Source organism: Heterodontus francisci, chromosome 15 (genome assembly GCF_036365525.1).
Source record: "Heterodontus francisci isolate sHetFra1 chromosome 15, sHetFra1.hap1, whole genome shotgun sequence".
NCBI lineage: Eukaryota > Metazoa > Chordata > Chondrichthyes > Heterodontiformes > Heterodontidae > Heterodontus > Heterodontus francisci.
The window spans coordinates 38,738,484-38,760,752 of record NC_090385.1 but is presented as its reverse complement, the minus strand read 5'-3'; the positions used below and the strand labels follow the sequence as shown (position 1 = coordinate 38,760,752).

Below are 22,269 nucleotides of genomic sequence, written 5' to 3'. Positions count from 1 at the left end.
TAACTGATACCATTTCTCACTCTTACTCTCTCTCATATGCTTTTACTCTTGCAAACTCTTTTACTTTATTTCACTGTCTTTTTTGCACTCTTGCATACAATTCCTCACTCTTTATTGCTCGCTCTCTCTCTCCCAATTTCTCTTGCAATCCCACATTCTCACATTCCTATTTTCGCATACTCACTTTCTCTAAATCTTTCTCTCTCATTCCTTTCTCATTTTCACTCATTAGTTTACTATCACAATTGGCATTTTGCATTAAAAAATTGGCATAGTTTTTTGGGGGTATTATTTATTGAGAACATGTCTAGATGTGTGCTTTCATTCAGTTATAATTGCTACATATATCTCAACTAGCAAACTGATCTGCATTAATATAACCCAATCAAGCAAAATCTGGTCCAAATACCTTCTGAACAGGAGAGGGAGATGTGGCATTGAAGTCTAAGGCTAGATAGTCAAGGTTTAATGTTCGAGGCCAGTGGGTGCTTCCACTACCATTATATACAGAGCTTGATCGTTCCTGGGGAAAAGATATATAAAAAAATCAAATCCAAGAATTAAAGCATTTAATAACAATTATCATTTATTCAAAAGCAAAATACTGCAGATGCTGGATGTCTGAAATAAAAATAGAAAATGCTGGAAATACTCAGCAGGGCTGGCAGTATCTGTGAAGAGAGAAACAGAGTTAACGTTTCAGGCCTGTGACATGTCATCAGAGTTGGAAAATGTTAGAGATGTAAGAGTTCTTGTTTGAAAACAAATTTTGTTTGATAATGCTCCTGTGAAGTGCCTTGGGACGTTTTACTACATTGAAGGTGCTATATAAATGCAAACTGTTTTTTGTTTTTAAGCAAGAACAGAGGCACAGAAAGGAGGGAGGGTAGGAAAGAACAAAATGAAAGGTGTGGAAGACAGGAGAGGTTAAATGATAAAAAGGGTGATGGTACAAGGCAAAAGCAGGTGGTGATGGGACAATTAAAAAAACAAAAGATGGGTCTAGAGGAGGTGTGAATGGCAACAGCAGAATCATCATCAACACCTGCTGTCTGAAAAAATAGGAACAGTGGTTATGTTCTGAAATTGTTGAACTCAAATATTGGGCTGAATTTTCCCAGCAATGGCAACAGGCTAAGAGTCAGGATATCGCAACGAAAGGTGTTAAATGGAAGCATGACGTCTTCACATTGCAACCAGATATTCCAAAGGTTGGCTGTCATGGCAGGAGGACCTTGTGCACTAACGCAGTGGGAAGGTAACTGCGCCTGTTAAACAGGCAATTAACTGCAATTTTACCAGGAATTTCAAATTTTGCAAGAGTGCACGGCAAACATGGGGATTCACAGCCTCGCTAGGTATAACGAGGCAGTGAGTTAGCGGGAGGTTAGTATTGGCTCCAGATGGCAGCCATTGTGAATGCTAGTATGGCGTGGCAGGGAGGGTCAAACAGCGCGGGCAAAGTTGCCAGCACATCGGTGGCATACTACTAGAGTGTCATCTCGGAAATGGCACTTGTGCGAATTAAGTGGGGGTGGGGTGAGAGGCTCTGGAAACTGAGTGCACCCTGCCATGGGAATCATTCATTTGGGACCTTCAGTGAGGCAGAGCAGAGAGGGAGAAAGCTGCAGTTACAGGGAGCAGGACAGCAGCAACCTGAGGGCCAAAAGGAGCTCCAGTCTTGGGGAGGGGGCTGGGGGTTGGGGGGGAGGTGGAGAGGGGCGGAAGGTGCAGGAGGAGGGCACACAGGGGCACGTAACCAGCCTTCTGTGAATAGAAGAGGCTACCCTCCAGAGATGGTCTACCATCTGAGGTTCAACTATCTTCAACTGTTGGAGCAGCAGTGTCGCTGAAGACTGCACCGCTCCAGGGATGCCATCACAGAGCTGTGCGCCATGATGGAGGACTGAGCCTTATGGGAAGTCGTGGTCACCCAAAGCCATTGGCACTGAAGGTCACTGTGGCATTGAATTTCTATGCTTCAGGATCATTCCAAGAATCCAATGGAGATATGTATGGGATCTCCCGGTTGCGGCTAATCGCTGCATCAAGACGCTGATGGCACCCTGACTGTCCATGATGGTGCCTCAGGAATGCCTCCAGCATGCGGCCACTCAGAAGCAGCAGTCATCTCTGACTGACCGGGGCCCTTCAAAGACAGGGTGCCATGTCTCTGACAGGCAATGTTGCTGCCTGGCTGTTGCAAGTGTCTGGGTGGGCATGCCCTTTCTACCAATCTCACCCTCATGCCTAGTCACACAAAAGGCTGTAAGGAAGCAATGTGTGGAACACACACCTTGGTGGATCACATGACATCATTGATAAGCTTGCAGTACTGCAGATAGGTTTGAGCAATGTCCCCATGGTCACTAACCTCCTCTGTGATCTCCGTCCAGGCTTGCTTGGTCTGGTGGGCTGCTCTCTTCTCCTCTCCCAGGGGAAGAGAACCTTTCTAACTGAGTAACCTGGAGGAGAACCTGCAGGGAGGCATCAATGAACCGGGGGGGCCACCCAGGATCTTCCTTCTGCCATTCTTCCAAAGAACCTTCTTCCTCAGGGCTTCAACAGTGCTGCCTTAGCAAGAGGAACAATTTGAGAGAGTGCTGGCAGCCCTTTAAATATGGTGCCATCACTTCCAGCAGCGTGACCTCCTGCCACTGCCACCACCTGAGTGGATGGCTCCTCTGCCTCCCGGCAGTTAATTAGCTGACTGCCACTGGATTACAAGTTCCTGTATGCTCCCCACCCATGTGCCAGCAGCTCCCCTTTCTGGTCCTGGCAGCAGGACCTCAGGCCTTGCTGAAAAATTCGGCCCATTGAGTCGGGAAGATAATAAAATATCTAACTGAAAGATGAGGACCTGTTCCTCAAACTTCCATTGAACTTTGTTGGAACAGTGTAAGAGATGGAGGATGGAGAGATCAGAGTGGGATTGGGATGGAGAATTAAAATATTAAAATGACAATCTACTGGAAGCTCAAGGTCTTGCTTGTGGACTGAATGGATGTGTTCAACAAAGTGATCACCCAATCGGCATTTGTTCTCCACAACGTAGAGGAGAACACATCGTGAACAACGAATAAGGTACACCAAAAAGTACAAGTATATCACTGTTCCTTGTGGAAAGAGTGTTTGGGGCCCTGGGTGGTGGGAAGGGAGGAGGTGAAAGGACAGCTGTTGCATCTCCTGTGCTTACTTAGGAAGGTGCCGTGGGAAGGGGAGCAGGTGTTGGCGGTGATTGAAGAATGGGACAGGATGTCACAAATGGATTGATCACTTTGGAAGGCTGAACAGGGACGCGAGGGGAAGATATATTTGGTCGTGGCATCTCACTTGGGTAGTAGAAATGGGGGAAGTGGGAAGCAGTCGAGGGCCTGTGGGGAGGAATCCTCGGTGAGGAAAAAAGATATATTGGAAGCACTGATATTGAAGGTAGCATCGTCAAAACAGATGCAGCAGAGATTGAGAAACTGGGAGAATGAAATAGAGTCCTTATAGGAAGCAGGGTGGGAGGAAAGTGTAATCAAGGTAGCTGTGGAAGAGCTTATTGTAGATACTGGTTGATAGCCTATCCCCAGAGCTGGAGATAGAGAAGGCAAAGAAGGGAATGGAAGAGTTGGTGCTCGACCATGTGAAGAATGGAAATCGGAAACAAAGTTAAACGAAAGTTAGGTGCGAGAGGAAGAAGCGGCACTGAAACAGTCATCAATGTAACGGAAAAAGAGTTGAGGGTGGGAACCTAATAGGACTGGAACAAAGAATGCTCCAGATTTTCCATGAAAAGGCAGGCGTAGCTAGGACACATACAGGTCCCATGACATCTTTTGTTTGGAGGAAGTGAGTGGAGTCAAAGGAGAAGTCGTTCAATGTAAGAACAAGTTCAGCTAGATGGACGAGGTGGTGGTGTTTGGGGACTGATTGGGCCTCTGTTCAAGGAAGAATCAGAGGCCCTCAGACCATCCTGGTGGGGGTTGGAGGTATCGAGGGACTGCACATCCATGGCAAAAAGGTGAAGGATAGGGCTAGGAAACTGGAAGCAGTTTAAATGGCAGAAGGTGCTAGAAGAGTTGCAGATGTACGTCAGAAAAGACTGGACGGGGGAGAAAAAAAAGAGTCAAGATAGGAAAAACTCAGATTCGTGGGCAAGAACAGCCTGATACAATAGGTCTGTTTATGCAGTTCTGTTTTTGGATCTTGGGAAGGAGGTAGATGCAGGCTGTGTGGGGCTGGGGGACTTTGAGGTTGGAGGCCTTTGGGGATAGATCTCCAGAGGAATTGAGGTAAGTGATGAACTGGGAAGCAATAACTTGATGTTCAGTTGCAGGATCATGGTCCAGGGGGAGGTAAGAGGCAACGGAGAGCTGGCATTCAGCCAAACAACAACAGCACCACCCTTGTCAGCAGGTTTAATGACAATGTCAGGGCTGAAAGGAAAAACTTGCATTTATATAGCGCCATTCACAGTCTCAGGACACTCCAAAGTGCTTTACACCAATGAAACATTTTTGAAGTCACTGTTGTAATGCAGGTTAGACCTGAGGGATTGGAGTGCTGCAAAGTCAGAGGGAGGTAGGTTAGAGTGAGGGGAGTAGAGAAATTGAATTATGCTGGCAATTCCCAGTGAAAAGATCAAGAGCAGGTAAAAGGCCAGACAGCTTATTCATTCATGAGTTTTCTTCTTTAAATAGTAAAATATTGTATATTCATTACTCTGATTGTATGTACTGGTGTCTCAAAAACATTATACTGTCATAACAGGCAGCCTACTACTTATGAATTGACAATGCAAAATATTAAGTTTAATTTCAAAAACTGCTTCTGACAATTATACAGTAAGAACTTTACACCTTTTTAAAAAGTTTAATTCTGAAATAAGAATGTTTATTAATCTGTTTATTGATAATAGACTATCACTGGGATTTGATCACTTCAGTTGTCTTCCCATGATAACTTGCTCTAGGTCTGAATTACTCTTTGATTAAGAAAACAAAGCTTCCCTTCTTACCCCTCATTTCCTAGATTTTAGCTTGTGATGCATGTAAATTCAGACACTTCACCACAGCGAACAATTTTGCTCATTGATTTCTGTCATCTTACCTGGAAAATGCCTATTGGGTTCTGCAATATTACTGTGGGTTACATTTCATTTCCTTAGCTATACTTTTACTATTGAAACGTTATACTAAGACTGTGATCGGTAAGGGGGTTTTACAGGTATAATAAAGGGTACAACAAGGACCAATTTTGGGGCATAACATTCTACACCCCAGGGAGAAGTGGAAAACATCCAACCCACAATTGGGTCTTGCCAATTTCCATGCATCTGGAATGGCCCCCTAAAATAGGCCTCTTGCATATGCTAATGAGGAATTTATGTCTAGTTAAGAATCCTTTCCAGAAATTTGGCTGTCCTGAGCAGAGCAGGCGCTAGATGTTATCCTATGGATTACCAGAGGAAATTGTTCCCATGACTGGCTACACTATTCCACATGTACTGGACTATGACTACATGCATGTTTTTTTTACCATTACAGTGTAATTTTCCTCGTTCTCCCCATCGAAGGTGCTGTAAAAGCTTCTGGCTGAATTACACTGACTTTCTGGTGTGATACAGTTGGCTGTACTCCACCTGCTGAAAAAAGAAAAAGAAAAAGTGCAATTAAAGATCTCCGCACAACAAACATCACTGAAGAATTACACATAGAAACAGGACATTCAGCCCTTCAAGTCTGTTCCACAATTCAATTTGATCATGGCTGATCTGTACCTCAACTCCTTTTACCTACCTTTTATCCAGATCCCACTAACAAAATAACCTATTGTACATAACAGTAACATTTGGACATGGATTTTGAATGTTTTTTTAAAATAAAAAAAATCTAAAATTGATTGAGCAAATGATTATTTGATAATTTAATTGTTCAGAGTGAAACAATAATTTCCTTCAATTCTGCCCTAGAAAGTAGCTCGAAGGTCTACAGTCATTACTGTCATCTGCACAAACCTGAGCACCAACATCAATTAATAGTTAAACTTTGCATCTGAGCCGTACATATCAGAAGATCCCAAAATCAATTCCTGGTGATCAATGCTGATCTCAATTAGGATGGTTGCTTTGGTATTACTATTGGCTTCTTCTATCTCAGAGCTAGAAAAGGAAGGGGTACTGTCTGCTATCCAGTGAATGCCTTCTAATAGGTGCAAGTACACAGACATTGAATTGTGCTTTCTGTGAAATGTTCCATGGTAAAATATTTTAAAGGTACTCTCCAGACTCGTGTGGAGATTGGCCACTTTAGTCAGGTACCAGAGGAATGCATGTTCCTGTGAAACTACTGTACCAAGATTTGGCATTCTTTAGGGAGAGGAGGAAAGAAATGTGGAAAAATACTTTGGTTTGCAGTTTATAATGTTTTTACAAATTGTTTATGGGATGTGGGCATTCATTGCCCTCGAGAAGGTGGTGATGAGCTGCCTTCTTTAATAGCTGCAACAGTGCTGTTAGGTAGGGAGTTCCAGGATTTTGACCCAGCAATTATGAAAGAGACAGTGATATATTTCCAAGTCAAGATGGTGTATGGCGTGGAAAGGAACTTGCAGGTGGTGGTGTTCCCATGTTCCTGCTGCCCTTGTTCTTCTAGGTGGTAGGAAGGATACGAAGAAAGGAAAAGGAGGTGGGATAGCTCTGTTAATAAAGGATGAGATCAGTACAGTAGTGAGAAATGATCATGGCTCAGAAGATCAAGATGTAGTATCAATTTGGGTGGAGGTTAGAAATAGCAAAGGAAAGAAGTCATTGGTGTGAGTAGTTTATAGGTCCCCTAACAGTAGCTACACGGTAGGACAAAATATAAATCAAGAAATAATGCAGGCTTGTAGGAAAAGTATTGCAATAATCCTGGGCAATTTTAATCTTCATATAGATTGGACAAATCAAATTGGCAAAGGTAGCCTCGAGGATGAGTTCATAGAGTATATTAGGAACAGTTTCTTAGGTCAATACATTCTGGAACCAACCCGGGAGCAGGCTATTTTAGACCTGGTAATGCTCAATGAGACAGGATTAATAAATTACCTCATAGTAAAGGATCCTCTAGGCAAGAGTGATCATAACATGATAGAATTTCCCATTCAGTTTGCGGGTGAGAAGTTTGGGTCTGAAACTAGTGCTTTAAACTTAAATAAAGGCAATTACAAGGATATGAAGTTGGCTAAAATGGACTGGGAAAATAAGTTAAAAGATAAAACAGTAGAGAAGCAGTGGTAGACATTAAAGGAGATATTTCATAACTCTCAACAAAGATATATTCCATTGAGAAAGAAAGACTCCATGAGAAGGATGCACCATCTATGGCTAACTAAGGAAGTTAAGGATGATATCAAATTGAAAGAAAAGGTGTACAATACTGCAAAGATTCGTGGAAGGCCAGAAGATTGGGAAAGTTTTAGAAACCAGCAGAAGATGGCAAAAAAATAAGGAGGGAGAAATTAGAGTCTGCAAGAAATATAAAAACAGACAGTAAAAGCTTCTACAAATATATAAAATGGGCCAGAGTAGCTAAAGCAAATGATGATCCCTTAGAGAATGAGACTGGGGAATTAATAGTAGGAAACAAGAAAATGGCAAAGACTTTGAACAATTATTTGAACAAACAATGTGTATCTGTCTTCACAGTAGAAGATACCAAAAGCAACCCAATAATAGCAGAAAATCAAGAGGCAAAAGGAAGAGAGGAACTTAAAACAATCACTATCACAAGAGAAAAAGTACTAGGAAAACTAATGGGACTAAAGGCTGACAAGACCCTTGGACCTGATGGCCTGCATCTTCAGGTCTTAAAAGAAGTGGCTGCAGAAATAGTGGATACATTGGTTGTGATCGTCCAAAATTCCTTAGATTCTGGAAAGGTCCCAGCGGATTGGAAAACAGCAAATGTAACACCTCTATTCAAGAAAGGAGGGACGCAGAAAGCCAGAAACTTATAGGCCAGTTAGCCTAACATCTTTCATTGGGAAAATGCTCGAATCCATTATTAAAGAAGTATTGACATAACATTTAGCAATCAGGCAGAGTCAACATGGTTTTATGAAAGGGAAATCATGTTTCACAAATTTATTACAGGTCTTTGAGGATGTAAGAAGCAGGGGGGATAAAGGGGAACCAGTAGGTGTACTGTATTTGGATTTCCAAAAGGCATTGGATAAGGTGCCACATAAAAGATCACTACACAAGATAAGAGCTCATGTTGTTGGGAGTCTTATATTAGCATGGATAGAGGATTGGCTAACTAACAGGAAACAGAGTGTGAGAATAAATGGGGCATTTTCAGGTTGGCAAACTGTAACTAATGGAGTGCCACAGGGATCAGTGCTGGGTCCTCAACTATTTACGATCTATAATAATGGCTTAGATGAAGGGACTGAGTGTATTGTAACCAGATTTGCAAATGATACAGAGATAGGTAGGAAAGCAAGTTGTGAAGAGGACACAAAGGGCTGGATTTTAGCAGCCCATCACCGTCGGGGCGGGGGGCTCGTAAAACACTTGCGGGAGCGACCCACTACGACCCCCGGCGCTGAGAAGATCCCACATTTTACCGGCAGCAGCGAGGCCTCGGTGCAGATTTGGCGGCGGGGCCTTTGTTTAAATATTAAAATTAATTAAGAAAAGGTGTAAATCAACATACCTTGTCCCGGTGGCCACCCACGATGATTTTATGGCTGCCAGCCGCAACTCATACGCCTTCAGAACTCCGTTCAGAGTTCCGAGGTGAGACACTGGTGTGGAGATTGGAGGACTGAAATTATCAGGGCAGGGGTGGGGGGGGGGTGGGGGGGGGAGTGGAGAAAACCTTTTTTATTGGCTGTGGGGATAGTGGGAAGAGGTTGGAGGGCAAATGTGACTAGGTTGGGGGGAATGTTCGGGGTGGGAATAAAGTTATTGATCATCATATAGGACAATTAGAAAAACATTGGGGAGGTTGGGAAAGGACCTCCAGATTTTGATTATTTTTATGACAATTGCCAGAGTAATGTTCGTTTAAAAATTAAAATTTTTGCTAAGGGCTTGAAACCCTTTAAAAATGGCACCGGCGCCTGCACAGTTGCGCTGGACGCCATTCCTGGGGATGGAGCGGCCGCCCCCTTAGGTCATTGATGGCGGCCACTCCACCCCCTCCATTTAAATGAGCCCCCCACGTGAAATATTGCGGGGGCTCAGCGGCGGCGCTTCCATTTCTGAAGGCTGCCAACTTCAAAGCACAACGCTGCGATGTGCAGTGCACTAATAAAATTCAGCCCAAAGAATCTGTAAAGAGAAATAGGTTAAGTGAGTGGTCGAAAATTTAGCAGATGGAGTATAATGTGGGAAATGTGAGGTTGTCCACTTGGGCAGGGAGAATAGAAAAGCAGAATATTATTTACATGGAGAAAGACTCTAGAATGCTGCATTACAGAGATCTGGGTATCCTTGTACATGAATCAAAAAAGTTACCATGCAGGTACAGTAAGTAATTAGGAAGGCAAATGGAATGTTAGCACTTATTGCAAGGGGGATGGAGTACAAATGTAGGAAGTCTTGTTACAACTGTACAGGGCATTGGTGAGACCACACTTAGATTACTGCATACAGTTTTGGTCTCCTTACTTCTTCTTTGGCCTCCTTATCTCGAGAGACAATGGGTAAGCGCCTGGAGCTGGTCAGTGGTGTGTGGAGCAGTGCCTGGAGTGGCTATAAAGGCCAATTCTAGAGTGACAGGCTCTTCCACAGGTGCTGCAGAGAAATTTGTTTGTCGGGGCTGTTACGCAGGTGGCTCTCCCCTTGCGCTTCTGTCTTTTTTCCTGCCAACTGCTAAGTCTCTTCGACTCACCACACTTTAGCCCCACCTTTATGGCTGCCCGCCAGCTCTGGCGAACGCTGGCAACTGATTCCCACGACTTGTGATCAATGTCACAGGACTTCATGTCGCGTTTGCAGACGTCTTTAAAGCGGAGACATGGACGGCCGGTGGGTCTGATACCAGTGGCGAGCTCGCTGTACAATGTATCTTTGGGGATCCTGCCATCTTCCATGCGGCTCACATGGCCAAGCCATCTCAAGCGCCGCTGACTCAGTAGGGTGTATAAGCTGGGGATGTTGGCCGCTTCGAGGCCTTCTGTGTTGGAGATACGGTCCTGCCACCTGATGCCAAGTATTCTCCGGAGGCAGCGAAGATGGAATGAATTGAGACCTCGCTCTTGGCTGACATACGTTGTCCAGGCCTCGCTGCCATAGAGCAAGTTACTGAGGACACAGGCTTGATACACTCGGACTTTTGTGTTCCGTGTCAGTGCGCCATTTTCCCACACTCTCTTGGCCAGTCTGGACATAGCAGTGGAAGCCTTTCGCATGCACTTGTTGATTTCTGCATCTAGAGACAGGTTACTGGTGATAGTTGAGCCTAGGTAGGTGAACTCTTGAACCACTTCCAGAGCGTGGTCGCCAATATTGATGGATGGAGCATTTCTGACGTCCTGTCCCATGATGTTCGTTTTCTTGAGGCTGATGGTTAGGCCAAATTCGTTGCAGGCAGCCGTAAACCTGTCGATGAGACTCTGCACACACTCTTCAGTGTGAGATGTTAAAGCAGCATCGTCAGCAAAGAGGAGTTCCCTGATGAGGACTTTCCGTACTTTGGACTTCGCTCTTAGACGGGCAAGGTTGAACAACCTGCCCCCTGATCTTGTGTGGAGGAAAATTCCTTTTTCTGAAGACTTGAACGCATGTGAGAGCAGCAGGGAGAAAAAAATCCCAAAAAGTGTGGGTGCGAGAACACAGCCCAGAAGCTGGCCGAGCGCATTTACCCTGAGGCACAGTGTGGCTTTCGAGCAGAGAGATCAACCATTGACATGCTGTTCTCCCTTCGTCAGATACAGGAGAAATGCCACGAACAACAGATGCCCCTCTGCATTGTTTTCATTGATCTCACCAAAGCCTTTGACCGAGTCAGCAGACGTGGTCTCTTCAGACTACTAGAAAAGATTGGATGTCCACCAAAGCTACTAAGTGTCATCACCTCATTCCATGTCAATATGAAAGGCACAATTCAACATAGCGGCACCTCATCAGTCCCCTTTCCTATCCTGAGTGGCGTGAAACAGGGCTGTGTTCTCCTTACTTAAGGAGGGATATACATGCATTGGAAGCAGTTCAGAGAGGGTTCATTCGGCTGATTCCTGGGATGCAGGGGCTGGCTTATGAGGAAAGGTTGAGCAAATTGGACCGATACTCAACGGTGCTGAGAAGAATGAGAGGTGATCTTACCGAAACATATAAGAGTCTGAGGGGGCTTGACAGGGCAGATGTTGAGGGGATGTTTCCCCGCATGGGAGAATCTAGAACTAGGGGACACAATTTCAAAATAAGGGTCTCCATTTTAAGACAGAGATGAGGAGGAATTTCTTCTCTCAGAGGGTTGTTAATCTTTGGAATTCTCTTCCCCAGAGAGCAGTGGAGGCTGGGTCATTGAATATATTCAAGGCTGAGTTAGACAGATTTTTGATCTGCAAAAGGCTTTCATTTTTCATGGTCATCACCCTGAATTATACATAGTCTTTTTAGATTTTTCAAATGCTGGTTGAGCATCAGCAGTTTCATATCTTCCACTTCCCAACCCACCAATCCACCAGAAGATAAGAAACCATCAACACTGTGTAAAATGAATGTATTTTGGGGGGAGGAGCTTGAAAATAAGCATGTTCAAACCTTCTGTCCAAAGGTAAGTTGCCATCTGGACTACTGAGAAAGTATGTTGTTACTGGTAAACTGTTTCTCAATTAAAAGAAAAAAATATATCCTGAGAGATAACATTAAACATAATACCTGATCCACAGACAGTAAACAGAACTCCTCCACTGAGGTGTCAGCGTGCATATTCACAAATATTTGAAGGTGGCAAGGCAAGTTGATAAGGCAGCTAAGAAAGTACAGGATACTTGACAAGTAAATCATGCAAAACTTTTACAGATCACTGGTTAAACATTAGCTGGAGTATTGTGTACAATTCTGGGCATCACATTTTAGGAAGGATGTCAAGGCCTTGGAAAAGATAGAGAGGAGCTATACCAGGATTTTACCAGTAACGAGAGACATCAGTTATGTGGAGTGATTGGCAAAGCTGGGCTAGTTCGCCATTGAGTAGAGAAGGTTAAGGGAAGACCTAATAGAGGAATTCAAAATGGTGAAGGGTTTTCATAGAATAAGTAGGGAGAAACGGTTTCATCTGGCAAATGGGTTGGTAATCAAAGGTCATATATGTTAAATAATTGGCAAAAGAGCTAGAGGGGAAATGAGAATTTCTTTTCACACAGAGGGTTGCTAAGATCTGGAATGCATTACCTGAAAGGGTGGTGGAAGCAGATTCTATAGAAACCTCTAAAAGGCAATTAGACCTGTACTTGAAGAGGATTAATTTGCAGGGTTATGGGGATAAAGCTGAGGTGTGGGACTAAACTGCACAGCTCTTTCAAAGAGCTGGCAGCTACATGATGGGCCGAATGGCCTTTTTTCCTGCTTTAAGGTTCTACGATTAATGGAGAACAAGGCCAAACATCCAAGAAGGTCTCAAATGTAATTCCCAATGTAAGGTAGATTTGGAAACTGAAGTAAAAGTTATGACCGTAGATAAGCAAAGGCAAACATTTAAAGAATTAATTCATAATTTGCAACAAATATACGTTCCCTTAAAGAATAAAACCCCTATGGGAAAGGTAGTCCAACCATGGCTAACAAGAGAAGTTAAAGATACTATTAGATTAAAGAAAGAGGCTTCTAATGTTGCCAGAAAGAGCAGTAAGATTGGAGGAGTTCAGAGTTCAGCAAAGGATGACCAAGAAATTGATTGACAGAGAAAATAGAATGAGGGTAAACTAGCAAGCCACATAAAAACAGATGGTAAGAGTTTCTATAGGTATGTAAAAAGGAAGAGATTAACAGAAGTAAGCATGGGTCCCTTACAGGCAGAGACAGATGAAATTATAATGGGCAATAAAGGAAATGGCAGAGGCATTATACAAATACTTGTATCACTCAGCAGGTCTGGCAGCATCTGTGGAAAGAGAAGCAGAGTTAACGTTTCGGGTCAGTGACCCTTCTTCGGAACCCCGAAACGTTAACTCTGCTTCTCTTTCCACAGATGCTGCCAGACCTGCTGAGTGATTCCAGCATTTCTTGTTTTTGTTTCAGATTTCCAGCATCCGCAGTATTTTGCTTTTATTATACAAATACTTGTATTTGACTTCATGGTAGAAGTCACAAAATCATTCTGGAAATAGACAGGAACCAAGAGTCTAATGGAGATGAGGACTTGGGAATATTATTATTAGTAAGAAAAAGTACTGGAGAAATTAATGGGACTTAAAGTCAACAAAACCCTGGACTTGATGGCCTGCATCCAAGGGTTTCAAAAGAGGAAGCTACAGAGATAGTGGATGCATTAGTTTTGATCTTTCTGAATTCCTTAGATCTAGGAGAGTCCCCATGGATTGGACGGAAGCAAACATAACCCCACTATTCAATAAAGGAGGAAATGAGGAAATAGGGAACTATAGGCCAGTTAGCCTGACATCAATAGTAGGGAAGGGACATGGTAACAGAGCACTTAGAGAATCATAATATGATTATGCAGAGTCAACATGAATTTATTAAAGGGGAATAGTGTTTGACAAACCTATAAGAATTTTTTGAGTTGTAACTGGCAGGGTAGATATGGGGGTACCAGCCGATGTAGCGTATTTGGACTTTCAAAAAGCATTTGATAAAGTGCCACACAAGACTGCAGCAGTTCAAGAAGGCAGCTCACCACCACCTTCTCAAGGGCAATTAGGGATGGGCAATAAATGCTGGCCTGGCCAGTGACGCCTACATCCCATGAATGAGTAAAAAAAAAAGAGGTCTTTGCATAAAATTAAGGTTCATGTGATTGGGGGCAATTAGCATGGACTGAAGACTGGCTAACAGACAGAAAGCAGAGTGTAGGAATAAACGGGTCATTTTGGGTTGGCAGGCTGTAACTAGTGGCATACCACAAGGATCAGTGCTTGGGCCTCAGCTATTTACAAGCTATATCAATAAATTAGATGAGAGGACCAAGTGTAATGTATCCAAGTTTGCTGACGATACAAAGCAAGCTGTGAGGTCACAAAGAGGCTGCGATGGAATATAAACAGTTTAAATGAGTGGAAAAGAACATGGAAGATAGAATACAATGTGAAGTCGGAAGTTATCCACTTTGGAAGGAAAAGTAGTAAAAGAAAATCTTTTTTAAATGGTCAAACACTGGGAAATGTTGGTTTCAGAGGAACCTGGGTGTCCTTGAACATGAATCACAGAAAGTTAATATGCAGGTACAGCAAGCAACTAGGAAAGCAAATGGTATGTTAGCCTTTATTACAAGGGAATTAGAGTATCAAAGTGAAGAAGTCTTACTGCAATTTCATTAGGCGTTGGTGAGACCACACCTGGAATATTGTGTACAGTTGTGATCTCCTTACCTAAGGAAGGATATACTTGCCTTGGAGGGAGTGCAATAAAGGTTCACTAGACTGATTCCTGGGATGAGGGAATTGTTCTATGATGAGAGATTGAGTGGAATGGGCCTGGAATGAGAAGTGATCTCAGTGAAAAATTTAAAATTCTTAAAGGGCTTGATAGGGTAGATGCTGGAAGGATGTTTCCCCTGGCTGGGGAGTCAAGAACTAAGAGTCATAGTCTCATTTAGGACTGAAATGAGGAGACATTTCTTCACTCAAAGGGTTGTGGATCTTTGGAATTCTCTATCCCAGACAGCTGTGAATGCTCAGCCATTGAATACATTCAAGACAGAGATTGATGATATTTTGGATACTAAGAAAATTAAGGGATATGGGATAGTGCAGGACAGTGTAATTGTGGTTGAAGATCAGCCATGATCGTATTGAATGATGGAGCAGGCTCAAAGGGCTGAATGGTCTAGTCCTCCTATTTCTTATGCTCTTATGTTCTTATATGCTTCTACATGGGAAGTGGTTACCTTTGTTCATTGTGGGGAGTCAGTATAATTTCATATATTGCCATTCGCTTATAATGAGGGGCTGTTTACCTGTTTCTGTACACTTGCAACACCATTTTCTCAGTGGACCACAAAGCTTCTTGTCTCTGGGACTGATTTGGATAGGCTTGCATGCTGTGTTAACTAATCTCAGACAGGGCAGCAATTCAGGCACCACAGTGCCTACTGGCTGGGGAGGGACAAAATCAGGGAGGGCTACTACTCCTGATTTCCATCCAATGAACACTGCTGTAAGTGACAGTGACTGAACATCAGCTCAGAACAGAATCGGGTTCGGTGATGATGCCTGTTATGGTTGGATAGTCTGCTGACATTCTAACTTGAATGTTTGATCTTAATGCTGGCAAATAAATTAGTTAAAATAACACCAATCAGAACATCCAGGTTTTATTGTCTAGACGTCGACAATGTACCAGAAAGTGGTCAATGGGTAAGGAATTATATTCCAGCAAGAATAGGCACCCTCAGGACTGGAAGGGGGTAAATTGGATGAAAGAAAAGTAGATAAATCTGTTTGTGTGAGTGAGGGTACTTACAATGGCATACTCCATGTCTTGCTGACACAAGAATGGTTGTAGTGTCCCCTGATCGTTGAGAGGTTCGTCAGATCTAAAGGTGGCGGTTTGACTGCAATTTAAACCACAATGAGTGAACACACAGATTCATTGAAACAGTTGCAAAGACTATTTCTCCTGAGTTTTTTGCTGCTTCCTTTGATTTTACAACACACTTGCTGCTTTTTATTTCTGGATTTCACAATTTCTAAAGTTTTAAACATTCAAATTTTCAGCATTGAAACAATAAGCACCGTGTCATTGCCTTATCCTTTCACTTCTTGGAAACTATAGCCTTTATTCCCTGCTGGAGTTATGATGGCTTCCCAGCTTAACTCCAGCAAAACATGTTGGAAAATGGTGTCTGTTTACCCCTGCCTCTTAGGGTAGTGATGGTGGGTATGGAATATGTCTACCGATAAATTGATAGATGTTACAAATTTTGGGTATGCACGAGATATTCTTTTAGCTTCAGCATCACTAGTCTCTCCCATAATGGACCCCATGTGCCTACATCTTTATTGCCCAATATCAAGTCATAACAACAAAACTGAATACAATAACCCCACACATGGCTCCATGTGTATTTCTAACCTGGTTCTGTAAGGTGAATTGATAGAAACTCTTGTGATAGGAGGTTAATTCTAATCAAAGAAGGTGGTTTATTTTGCACAAAATACAGGACTGAACAGAACACATTTTTCAGGAAAATTCAGTCTAATCTTTACTGCTTCTCAAGATCAAAAATAACAAATTACTCAAACACATACAGGCTGACCTTTACATTTACTAGTCACTAATGACTCAGTGGACTGGACCTAAATTTAGAAGGAGTGCTCTCACCCCCTGTGACTGCTTCTACTCTCAGTTTTTCCATTTTCTTAGCTGGACAGGAAGTCAACGGCTTGACCTCTGACTTTCTCTCACCCTTCCATTTCAAGGGATTAAGGCAGTTCAGCTCCCAATCAACCGTACCACTTTGGATCAGCAACACACCCCGCCCTCAACACAGACACAGTCTGTTCAACGAAGCCCCTATTGTGTGCACCATTCTGACATATTACACTCAATTTGCCCTCTGGGATGCGTGAACTAATTTCATTAGTCTTTAACTGATGTAGTATGTGGGGAACACCATTTACCCAGACTGTTCAGCAATATATGGTGAATTCTAACCCATCTTCCCAAATGCTGTATGTTATATTGTATATTAGCTGAAATTCCTCCTAGGTTAAATAATCAAAATCCTGAAACACGAGCATGAACATCCTGAAATACAAACGACAAATATACCACCTAATATATTTTCCATCATTTTCTCCATAGCAATTCTGATACAAGAGACACCTGGCACTCAATTTCTATTGGTAGCACAGCAACCCCTTAAAATGTAAATAGCCAAAAAGCCAATGCAATTGACTGCAGAGTCATTAATTGTATCAGTTAATGCACTGCTTCTCAAAATGATGACTTTTATTTAACATTGTAATCAGCCGCACAGAGACGGCTGAGGCTGCAGCCAATCTCCACCTCTCCCCCACCTATTACAGGTGGGCTCCCTGGTGGAAGCTTGGGAAATGCAAATGAACCCTAGGTGGTAGAGGTCGTGTGTTTGGAAGGTGCTGACGAAGAAGGCATGGTAGTTGCTGCAGTGCATCTTGTATATGGTATACACTGCTGCCACTGTGCGTAGTGGTGGAGGGAGTGAACGTTTAAAGTGGTGGGTGGGGTGTCGATCAAGCAGGCTGCTTTATTCTGAATGGTGTCGAGCTTCTTGAGTATTGTTGGAGCTGCACTCCTCCAGGCAAGTGGAGGGTATTGCATTACACTCCTGACTTGTGCCTCATAGATGGTGAACAGGCTTTGGGAATCAGGAGGTGGGTTACTCGCTGCAGAATTTCCAGCCTCTGACCAGCTCTTGTGGCCACAGTATTTATGTGGCTGGTCCAGTTAAGTTTCTAGTCAATGATAACCCCCGGATGTTGATGGTGGGGGTTTCAGTGATGGTAATACTGTTGAATGTCAAGGGAAGATGGTTAGATTCTCTCTTGTTGGAGATGGTTATTGCCTGGCACTTGTGTGGCGCAAATGTACTTGCCACTAATCAACCCAATTCTTAATGTTGTCCAGGTCTTGCTGCATATGGACATGGACTGCTTCAGTATCTGTAGAGTGCAAATGGTACGGAGCATTGTACCATCATCAGTGAACATCCCCACTTCCCCACTTCTGACCTTATAATGGAGGAAAGGTCATTGATGAAGCAGCTGAAGATGGTTGGGCTTAGGACACTACCCTGAGGAACTCTAGCAGCACTATCCTGGGGTTGAGATGATTGGCCTCCAACAATAACAACTATTTCCTTTGTGCTAGGTATGACTCTAACCAGTGGAGAGTTTACCCCTGATTCCCATCGACTTAAATTTTGCTTGGGCTCCTTGATGCCACACTCTGTCAAATGATGCCTTGATGTCAAGGGCAATCACTCTCACTGCACACAAAGTCAAACAAATTATTTGTCAAAGAGGCCACAAAGATGTCTGGTTTGGAAAATGGAAATGTTATACTGATATCATTCTGAAGGGTAAATGAACCTCAGGGTGGTAAATTGGCAGGCATCAGGGGCCCATGCTTGAAATGGTTGCAATCCTACTAGTGATACTTCTACTAGCGTATTGTTCAGTTACATTAATAAAAGCACATGTGGCAAGATTGAGATCGAAGCAGAATATCATGCACAGTTAATAATGCTTTGCCCTGCATTTAATGTAACATGTAGTGTTGAGCGGAAAAAAAGAAAATCTTTTCAAGTTCCAAATGCTAACTTCTCACATTGGTTAAGTAATCAAGCAACAAATAATCTCATGAATTAACAATGTTCCGAGCAACAATTCTACACTCAAAATGTTAACCTGTATTTTCTTTTTTCATTTGCCTGCTGTTTATCTCTAACATTTTCAGGTCTTGTTTCAAATCATCCAATCACTTTTCCCCACAACTTTTCCAAGTTTTATTTTTAGGTATATAATCTTACATATTGAAAACAAAAATAGAAAAATGTGGGTTTTCCATAGGTGGGATAGAACTCACCATTTGAGAAGCTGAAAGGAAATCTGGAGGTGTCAGTGGATTAATTTCAGCCCACCATTCCTGTCCTGGTTCTCTTGATCTGAGAAATGATCCCAATTACTGATGAACTTTGCTTTATTACTCTTGCACCATTTAGCTAGCTAATTTTTAACTTCCTCCATTTTCCTATTAGTCATTAGTTGGTGACGTAGTGATAATGTCACTGAACTTGTAACCCAGAGACCCAGGCTATTGTCCTGGGGACACGGGTTCAAATCCCACCATGGCAGCTGGTGGAATTTAAATTTAATTCATAAATAAAGTCTGGAATTGAAAGCGAGTCTCAGTGATGGTGCCATGAAACTATCATCAGTTGTCATAAAAACCCATCTGGTTCACTAATGTCCTTTAGGGAAGGAAATCTGCTGTCCTTACCTGGTCTGGCCTACATGTATCTACAGACCCACAGCAATGTGGCTGACTCTTAACTGCCCTCTGAAATGGCCTAGCAAGTCACTCAGTTGTCAAGGGCAACAAATGCTGGCCTTGCCGGTGATGCCCACATCCCATGACAGAATAAAAAAAAACTTTCCTGCTTAGCACTACATCTGTGAATTCTATCTCATATCCCTCATCTTGAATTTTCTTCCTATTTCAAATACACAAACATTTAACAGGTTGACATTATATAACTAATGAACTAAGACACTGTCAGAGGTTACTGTTTGGTTTATATTACCAAGATATTGTTAACAAAGGGTGTTACAGTCACTTTATCAGGATTACACTTACACCCTATGACTCTAACTACAGCTCATCCCAATGATTAACGCTAATAGGCAAATGAATTCTAAGAATATATTTTGCCCCAAACAGAGCAACTTGCACATTTACATTTACACACCCATTGTTTCTAATGAAGAAGACAGTATGAAGCAAAAGCCTCTTCCATGGTATAACCACCACTGCTATAAAAAAGGTAGGAACACCTAACATTTTCCAAATGATTTATTCCATAAACATGTTATTAAAAACTTGAATTAAAATGTAAATTTTGGGAACTTTAGAAGCAGCCATAATTCTGTCCAATTCTGTGGCATTCGTCATTGTACAAAATGTTTTCTTTTCGCTATTGGTAGAAAAATGTTCAATGCTTCATGCTCATGTTTACAATTTCACTAAACTAGTGAACAGATAAAACCCTACCTCATATATAGATATATATTTATAAAACATGTAACTTAGAAATCATGCTTACTCTTTCTGACGCGAGGCTTAAGGTTCCTGTTAACTGGAGGAGGTTCAATGGCTGTAGGAAGTGTAGGTAACGGCAAATTGTCAGTGGTGACAGTGGTGACCGATGGGAAGACCAGGTTTGTACAGGCTGGACTCATGGGTATGTAACCATCTGATGTGCAGTCAGCTGCAGACATTACTGGAGAGGTTCCTGGATTCATAGGAACATAGCTGTCATCAGTGCTGTCCGTGGTACTACATTGCTGGCTGGGGAGTTTCTGCTTTAACAAAGAAAAATGGTTGTGTTTACAAAATGCCATGGTGAAACATGCCAGAGCACCTGGCGTGATGTGTTACATTTTAGATTACAGTATCAGAGCTAACAATGGCACACACAGTGGGTTGAATTGCCTCCTTCTATAACACAAGTTTTACGATTTAAATAAACAAAAGGATTGCGACGAATGCTAGCCCAACTGTACAGAAACATACTGGCCCAGAATTTGGTGGCAAAATAATGGTGAGTTTAATGCATACGTGTTACTGGTGTGTAAATCATCCAGCAACTTCTGGCAAGGAAAAGATAGCCCGTGAGTTGCAAATCGCCACAAATTGCTTGCTAAAATCGAAGCTGGCTCATTTTGTTTCATTCTCATTGATTGTTCTCATTCTCAGGTAGTAAATTGTTCTCAGACATTTTTAAAATTTAAAATTTTTATTTTTTAAAATTTATTTATACAGCACTGAAACAGGCTCTTTGGCCCACCGAGTCTGTGCCAACCATCAACCACCCATTTATACTAATCCTACACTAATCCCATATTCCTACCACATCCCCACCTGTCCCTATATTTCCCTACCACCTACCTGTACTAGGGGTAATTTATAATGGCCAATTTACCTATCAACCTACAAGTCTTTGGCTGTGGGAGGAAACCGGAGCACCCGGCGAAAACCCACGCAGACACAGGGAGAATTTGTAAACTCCACACAGGCAGTACCCAGAATTGAACCCAGGTCGCTGGAGCTATGAGGCTGCGGTGCTAACCACTGCGCCACTGTGCCGCACACTTTTCCTTCCTGTCTTTATTCTTTCTCTTTTAATTCAATATTTCTTAACTTCCCTTTATTTCTCTTTCTGTACCTGATTTGATTTCTAATTCACCCTATTTCCTTCTCCTTTGTTTCTCTGTTCCTTTCTCAATCCTTAAATTTAATTGGTTAATAATATATTTGGTCATTCACCGAGGTCCCAGATTCCCTGTTGCCTTCACACTTATCAACCCTCACTTCCAGCAACATTGGACAGCTTAACTGGCCTCTTGGCCTGGAGAAAGGTAGGTGCAAGGTGAGAGATTGGGGTGCGGGTGTAGGGAGTATTCTTAGTTGAGGGGGAACTGGTGCGGTAGAGACCCAGTGATATATTTAAACCGAGTATTGCTGAAAACAGAGACATTTTGTCGAAGCTGTTCATCTTGCACTCATCAGGAAAATTTGCAAGAATACCAATGTAAGGGAAAGCAACAAATTTATACTGTATGGGAAGAGAGTGCTGATTGGTTGGCAAGTGGACTCTGATTGGTAGAGGCGTGCCATGGAGAATGCACCAATTTATGATGACTGACAGTTTACTGCCAAGCTTTGTTTGAAATTTAATCCAGGCAGCTTGACTGAGCTGTCCTGATGAATGAAGCAGCAAATGGCTGTCACTTATTTTGTTTAGCTGAAACAGGTGCAATGTGTGTACATATTCTTTCTGTCTGCAAAGCACACGGCCCTGTGTATTAATATAAGTAGCTTCCATTACGCGCAAATGCGCCACACTGTGAGCCCAACCAACAATCTTAAATTGGTTGTCAGTGTAATTCTTAGCACACTGAGGATTATTTAGCAAATGTTGTCCAATCGCAGAATCACATCTAATGTTGGACACTGTGTTTTAAGTTTTGCAAACACGGGCTGGTTGGGTGCGGCCTGTACCTTGACCATTGCGAACAGTGGAAGGCATCCAGTATGACAATGGCTACCATTTTTTTTCATTCGTTCATGGGATGTGGGCACCGCTGGCTAGGCCAGCATTTATTGCCCATCCCTAATTGCTCTTGAGAAGGTGGTGGTGAGCTGCCTTCTTGAACCACTGCAGTCCTTGTGGGGTAGGTACCCCACAGTGCTGTTAGGAAGGGAGTTCCAGGATTTTGACCCAGTGACAGTAAAGGAATGGCGATATAGTTCCAAGTCAGGATGGTGTGTGATCTGGAGGGGAACTTGCTGGTGTGCTGATGTTCCCATTCATCTGCTCCCCTTCTCCTTCCAGGTGGTAGAGG

At 42.7% G+C, this 22,269-nt stretch overlaps 1 protein-coding gene across 2 annotated transcripts in view; it reads right to left on the bottom strand.

The window, feature by feature from the left end:
* gab3 (GRB2 associated binding protein 3) overlaps positions 1–22,269 on the bottom strand; it is a 140,378-nt gene that overhangs the window by 6,642 nt on the left and 111,467 nt on the right. Inside the window, exons 6-9 of one of the 2 annotated variants that reach the window (XM_068047394.1) lie at positions 19,968–20,226; positions 15,623–15,713; positions 5,527–5,632; positions 410–523 (exon numbers count right to left, since the gene is read on the bottom strand). In XM_068047394.1, the coding sequence (XP_067903495.1) occupies positions 410–523; positions 5,527–5,632; positions 15,623–15,713; positions 19,968–20,226 (570 nt within the window). The remainder of the gene's footprint in view (positions 1–409; positions 524–5,526; positions 5,633–15,622; positions 15,714–19,967; positions 20,227–22,269) is intronic. The other variant, XM_068047395.1, reaches the window with a different exon arrangement.